A 6,545-nucleotide genomic window follows, 5' to 3' on the forward strand; every position below is an offset into this window, starting at 1 on the left:
AGATCCAATTCCAAAAGCAACTCGTGTTGATAACGTGTTGTGAAACAAGCCTAATAGCATAAACATATGACAAAGAAATGTACGGAGAAAGATGAAGATTTCATTAATTATTGTGTGTATTACAAAGAGGTATAAAGAGATGTATATATAGGATAGGAAAACTTGAAGAATAAGCTAATCTATATTAGGAGTTGATAACCATAATATTAATATACTTATAACAAGTCACTCATATTTCATGTTTTTTTGGTTTCAATTAGGATAACTTTTTTGCGTTTTTTCTATACCGATGTGGACTGTTAACTAGGGATGAGCATGGTACCGTACCGGTACCGAAAATACCTATCCCGAAAATCGCAAATTCTTGGTAACGGTACCGAGGGTAAAAAGTCGGGAAATATCGATACCGGTACCGTACCGATCCCGAAACTTAAAACTTTGGTACCGATTCGGTACCGACGGTACCAAATCGGTACCGATTTTCCTCATCCCTACTGTTAACGTGAATTTAGGTATTTTATATTTTTATAATATAATGAACATGCTTTTTTTATATCTTTAAGTAATATAATTACATATATTGGAAATCCCTACCCCCCCCCGTATATTCCTCTCCATTTCATTCCTGGCACAAAAAAATTTCCGATGATAGCTCGATTTGAAGGTTTAATGGCCTACTTCGGACACAAAATTTCACAAATGACGTAATCGAAACAATTTTGAAATTAGGTTTTTCTATAGATAAAATTTGTGTTTTGGAACCCGGACCGAACTGGTTGGTCGAACATTTGCTAGGTATTTTGGTCCGGTTCACACTATATAACACATTTTATGACACCTCGATCGAGTTTTACGATTTGCAATAAGACTGAAACTGGTGAACCGACGGCTGAACTGGTAAACCCTTGTTTTTCATTAAATAAAAAAAACGCGAGCCGTGAATCAAACCTAGGCACTTTCCAAGATGAAAGTTTTTATAAACACCCCATAAACCAACCAACAAAACTTTATTGATATCTTTTTAAATTAAAAATAAACCTTATGCATAATTTTTTGATAATTCGGATCAAAGTTTTCGAATACAGATTATTTTAAAAACCTCTACAAGTAGGAGGTCCCGGTTCGACAACATTGTTTAAAAGTAATTAATAACAAAGTCTAGTAAGGAAGGTGTTGGTGGACTCGAGAGTCAAAACCCCCCGACAACGATTATTCAACACAACCATCTTCTCTTCTTTCTCGCGCCGATACATACATACAAACACACACACATTTAACCACAACTCTCTCTCTCTCTCTCTCTCTCTCTCTCTCTCTCTCTCTCTCTCTCTCTCTCTCTCTCACCAACGTTAGTTGGGTTATCAATCACAATCACAATCACAATCATAACAAAACACATACATATACATACATCTTAATTCTTAACCCATATTTTCACACACACAATAATAATAATAATAATCACCAGCTTCAGAATAACCATAACCAAACGAACACACCCATGGGTATTCTACACGAAGACGTGGTTATTATCAAACCACCCGATAAACAAGACCAAGCTACCGTCATTACTATCAATTGTCCTGACAAAACTGGACTCGGCTGTGATCTCTGCCGTATCATCCTCTTCTTCGGTCTAAGCATCGTTCGCGGCGGTATTATTATTATTATTATTATTATATTAATTTTGAGAATTAATTTGGAGTTTTTGTTCTGTTCATACATTTGTGTGATTTAATATTCTGTTACTAATTTTTGTTACTGATCTTCAAAATTAGTTGATGAGTGATTAATTACTAGCAATTATTGTTACTAGATCTTGTTTTTGACCAGGAATATTCTATTTCTATTTTGATTCTGTTTTTTTTTATATATATTCTTCAGCATATTCTTGTTTTTAACGTCATTCAAATGGACTACCGGCTAAATTCACGGCATCAGGATACCCTCGTCTTTCGATCCGAGAAAAACTCTCACCTAAGGCCAACGGCCGTCAGCATATTCTTGTTGATTATTAATAATAATACGTAGAAGCGATTTTAGATGAAAAAAACGATTGGATTTTTAGTGTTTTTTATTTTTTTAAATATTAGGATGTTTCCTATTTATGTTTTTTTATTATGTATTTTTTTTGTTTTTTTTCTTCTACTTTATCTAGTTTTTTTTTTTATTTTAATTCTAGTTATTTTTTTAATAGAATTATTAACTAATAAGAAGTGTGAGTATTGAAAAAAGGATTTGTTCTCTCCACAAACCTACGAACATTTTTTTCGTAAAATCTCGTCTAATAACTAATAATAAGTTAAGCTTCTATTACAATACGAATACGGAACGAAAAGGACAATATGCAGGATGTGTTATGTTTTTAATTTGAAAGTAAAGTAATTTGTTATTTTAGTTGATTATTATTATTATTATTTTAATTACTGATATTTGAAGTTTATAGTTTGAGTTTGGTGTTACTGATCTTGAAAGTTAGTGTTGGTGAATTTAATTTTTTTTGTTAATGATAAGTTTATGAGTGATTAATTGCAACCAATTATTGTTACTAGATCTTGTTTTTGACTTGGATATTTAGAATAATCTGTTTTGATTCTTTTTTTTATATATATTCTGTAGCATATTCTTGTTAATTATTGTTAAAAATACATAATTGTTTCTTGAATTTTTTTGATTCCAAGAATCTCATCCACAGATTCTTTCATGCTGATGTGTGATGATCATTAGATTATAGACTAAAAGTTCTTGAATAGTTTAATCACATTTAAACTATTGATTTTACCATTAATATATATAGTTATTCAAATACTTCCAAGATTTTGACTGGCACCGGTTATAGCGGCTGATTATGTGAAATCGTGCCAGTAGGCCTCCGATATCCGATTAACCGACACCTAATCGTGATTCTTGCAACCCTGATGATAGGTTGATAACCAGCAAGCATTGTTCGTAGATCCTGTTTTTGTCCTAAAATAATCCGTTTTGATTCCATTTTTTGTATTTTCGGTAGCATATTCCTGTTAGTTATTATTAAAATATAGAATTATTCTTTGAATCTCATCCACTGATACTTTCATGCTAAAAGTTATACAATACATATGGTTAAAACTTAAAAAGTCAAAACAAAAGTTCTTGAATAGTTGAATCATATGCAATGTATAGTTTCTAGCATTAAAGTTTCATTAAATGTTTGTTTACAGATGTATCAACGGATGGAAAATGGTGTTATCTGGTGTTTTGGGTGGTTGGAAAACCGAGCACGCAATGGAGTTTGTTGAAGAAGAGGTTATTAGAGGCCTGCCCTTCTTGTTCTTCTGCAAACACACTCATATATTTACCAACGGAATTGCAGCCACCGAAGCCTCCGGAGGTGTTTCTTCTTAAGTTTTGTGGACACGATCGCCAAGGCCTGTTACATGGTATGTAATATTTACATGTTTCTATAGTTATACTTTTGTGTTTGTTTCAGTAACTTATGATTCATGTTTGACAGATGTGATACATGTTCTTTGTGAGCTCGAGTTGATTATTCAACGAGTGAAAGTATCGACCACCCCCGATGGGATGGTGATGGACCTGTTTTTCATCACTGATGCCAGGTTTAATACTTTTTATTTTTTTTTCCCATGATTAAGAAAATAATATTAGTTCAGTATTAGCCTAATTTTTATTAATAGGTAAACAGGTCAAAATTGTAAATTGTTGGTTTTACTGAATGGTAAAATTTGACAAATCATTATAAAATTTTAAATTCCTGCATCTCACCGGACGTGCTTATTTTTATAAAATGAAAAAGAAATGCCTTTTTTTCATGTGGGAAAAATATATTTCTCATTGTCGGGTTTGGGCTTTGGAATGTCTTAAAAGACCGGTTTTCAAAGAAAGAGGCAAACTTTGACTTTAAAAATCAAAATTCTATTTTTTGATTTCGGATACCAACAAGATTATACAATTTACATTGTCTATGGAGAAGTTAAATACTGTATAAAAGATTTTAAAAAAATCTTTTTTGTGTGATGAAAGTTAAAATGTTTTAATTGATGTGGTGTATAGTTTAAGAAAGTCAACTTTTTTAATTGGTCAACCATGTTAGTATCCTTTAGTCAATGCTAAATAAGGGGATCTTTTCAATCCGGTTAACACGTTACAACATAAAGTATTTCAATTTTCACGACACAGAGATCACTCAAATACCCTTGCTAATGCTTCTGCTATCAGGGAACTTTTACATACGAAAGCGAGGAAGGATGATACATATCATCGTTTAAAAACCGTTGTCGGGGACTCAATGGTGAGTTGTGATATAGAAAAGGTGTCCCCTGATATCACCGCGTGTTCTGTGGGCCCACCGTTTATCATCCCTCCTGAAATCACAGAACATACATTCAACTTGGAGATGCTTAAACCGTGTCAAAGCGGGTCGGGTCAATCCAACCATGTTTCTGTAATGTTTGATAACTCACTCAGTCCGGTTCACACACTCGTCCAAATTGTTTGTCGTGATCACAAAGGTTTATTATATGATATAATGAGAACTTTGAAGGATTACAACATCCAGGTATAATTAATATTAATCTAGATATGCCCAAGGGCGTTTTAGACTTTTAGTAAATAACTAAATTTGTAATCTTTGTGTAACAGATTTCGTATGGGCGATTTACATTAAAGGGAAAAATGGATTGTGAAATCGACTTGTTTATAGTACAAGCAGATGGGAAAAAAATAGTTGACCCGAGCAAACGAAATGCATTGATGTCTCGAATCCGAATGGAACTATATCGGCCTCTTAGAGTAGCTTTGGTGAACCGTGGTCCCGATACCGAGTTACTTGTTGCTAACCCGGTTGAGTTATGTGGAAAGGGTCGGCCCCTTGTGTTTTACGATATTACCCTTGCACTCAAGATGCTCAACACCGACATTTTCTCGGTATATCCTTTTTTGCCCTCTGTACTGATATGTCATTTCGTGTTCGTGTTTGGTGTTTATGTGGGTTTTTTGTAGGGGTGTACCTGAGTTGGTTTTGGGCTCAAACTGAACCAAAAACTGAAAATTCGGTTTTTGAATTTTTAAAACCGTTCAGTTTAGGTCCGGTTCGAATTCAGTTTTTTGAGTTTTACCGTTTGGGCTTGAAATTTTTGTGCCGGAAAAAGAAAAGACCCAAAATAATGCATTTGTATGTAAATCTTTTGTTATTATACATTCAGGCTAATATATTTGGGTTACACTATTTTTTAAGTTCTCATAAAATACTTCACATTTAAAATTTAAAACAAAAATTCATAAATTCGGTTATGTTTTTTCGGTTTTAGTTACATGCGTGACTGAAACCGGACAGAAAATTTGGATTTTTACAAAAGCATAAAACCAAACTTTCGTTTCCTGTTTGGGTCAGTTATTTCAGTTATATGTGATTATTTTCGGTTTTTGAGTAACTTTGTGATATGATATTGCAGGCAGAAATTAGTAGGCATATGATCGGGGGTCGGGAATGGGAAGTTTATCGAGTTTTGCTTGACGAAGAGGACGGATCCTCCGTGCCACGGAGCAGGATTGAGGAAGCGGTTTGGAGAAATTTGATGGGTTGGGAATGATATGGCGGTTTAGGCATGCGTGCATTGTGAAAAGCTCGGGTTTTTAGCAAGATACTAGGTTTCTTTTCCCGAGTAAAACTGATGAAAACCCGACTGACAGACGAATAGGAGGTCAAAAGCGTCACGGTTCAGTGGTACAGTTTAGGATGTAGTTGCAAAGGGGAGATGGCATAAGAGGTCCTGCAATGGTTACATATACAAGAGATTGTGTATATATGTACAACAATTGTCATGTTACAAGGAGAGGATGGCTCAAGATTCTCATGGTATTGTTGCTATTGCATAAGGTACAATCTGATAAAAAGAGTTTTTAGGTAGTAATCTAGGGTTTATGGATAATTTGTATTTGGTGAAAATATGTTTTTATCTGCTTTGTACATATTTGTTTTTGTATATATGTGTGTGTTTGCATATATATGTATGTAACTTATGTAACTATACTTATGGTGATTTTTGTTTTAGTTTTAGTAATTTATTTTAATTAGGATAAAAGTATTTGTTACATTTAATCAAAGTTAATAATAGTTTTAAATAATTGTCATACTAAATCAGTCACTGAATATGAATGAATATTTTTTTATAAAAGAGTTATGCTTTTTGGGAAACAACCAGAAATATATATTATTTTTTCTGAACTATTTTGTCATATTTTCATTTGACAAAGACCAATTCACTAACAACCAATACCAAAAAAGATTTATATGAATCTGAAGTTGCTACACTAATGTCCAAACTGCCAAAAGGTTACAAGAATAAAATAATAATAATAACAAAGTGTGATAAAAGTTACTAAATTCCCTTCTGATCCACAAAGAAACAAGATTAACTTCAATTAATGACTATAGATTGCAGCTAATGGTATCTTTGACTTTGACCGAAATTTATTTTGTGGGTTGTCACATGAGGTGCAAATCAAAATTCAAAATTGAATCCAAACCGGTTCCTAAACCGAAA

The 6,545-nt window shown here is 33.1% G+C and overlaps 1 protein-coding gene across 1 annotated transcript; it reads left to right on the forward strand.

Annotated features, from left to right (window-relative positions):
* The first annotated feature begins 1,448 nt into the window (after positions 1-1,448).
* LOC143618937 (ACT domain-containing protein ACR10-like) lies at positions 1,449-5,964 on the forward strand. The gene is made up of 6 exons (XM_077090988.1): positions 1,449-1,655; positions 3,201-3,419; positions 3,494-3,599; positions 4,219-4,558; positions 4,642-4,926; positions 5,454-5,964. The coding sequence occupies exons 1-6, from the start codon at positions 1,502-1,504 to the stop codon at positions 5,589-5,591; spliced, it is 1,242 nt and encodes a 413-aa protein (XP_076947103.1). The 5' UTR covers positions 1,449-1,501; the 3' UTR covers positions 5,592-5,964.
* The last annotated feature ends 581 nt before the right edge of the window (positions 5,965-6,545 follow it).

The sequence above is a fragment of the Bidens hawaiensis genome, unplaced genomic scaffold, assembly GCF_021521415.1.
Source record: "Bidens hawaiensis isolate Kalapana, Puna unplaced genomic scaffold, B.hawaiensis_p1.1 tig00002343_1, whole genome shotgun sequence".
NCBI classification, from domain to species: Eukaryota; Viridiplantae; Streptophyta; class Magnoliopsida; order Asterales; family Asteraceae; genus Bidens; species Bidens hawaiensis.

What these genes read in the sequence shown, in the direction of transcription:
- LOC143618937 (XM_077090988.1), top strand. Translation starts at nt 1,502, where the DNA reads ATGGGTATTCTACACGAAGACGTGGTTATTATCAAACCACCCGATAAA. An exon ending in TCGCCAAGGCCTGTTACATG is followed by an intron (nt 3,420 to 3,493) that starts GTATGTAATATT and finishes CATGTTTGACAG; the next exon opens with ATGTGATACATGTTCTTTGT. An exon ending in TCAACACCGACATTTTCTCG is followed by an intron (nt 4,927 to 5,453) that starts GTATATCCTTTT and finishes ATGATATTGCAG; the next exon opens with GCAGAAATTAGTAGGCATAT.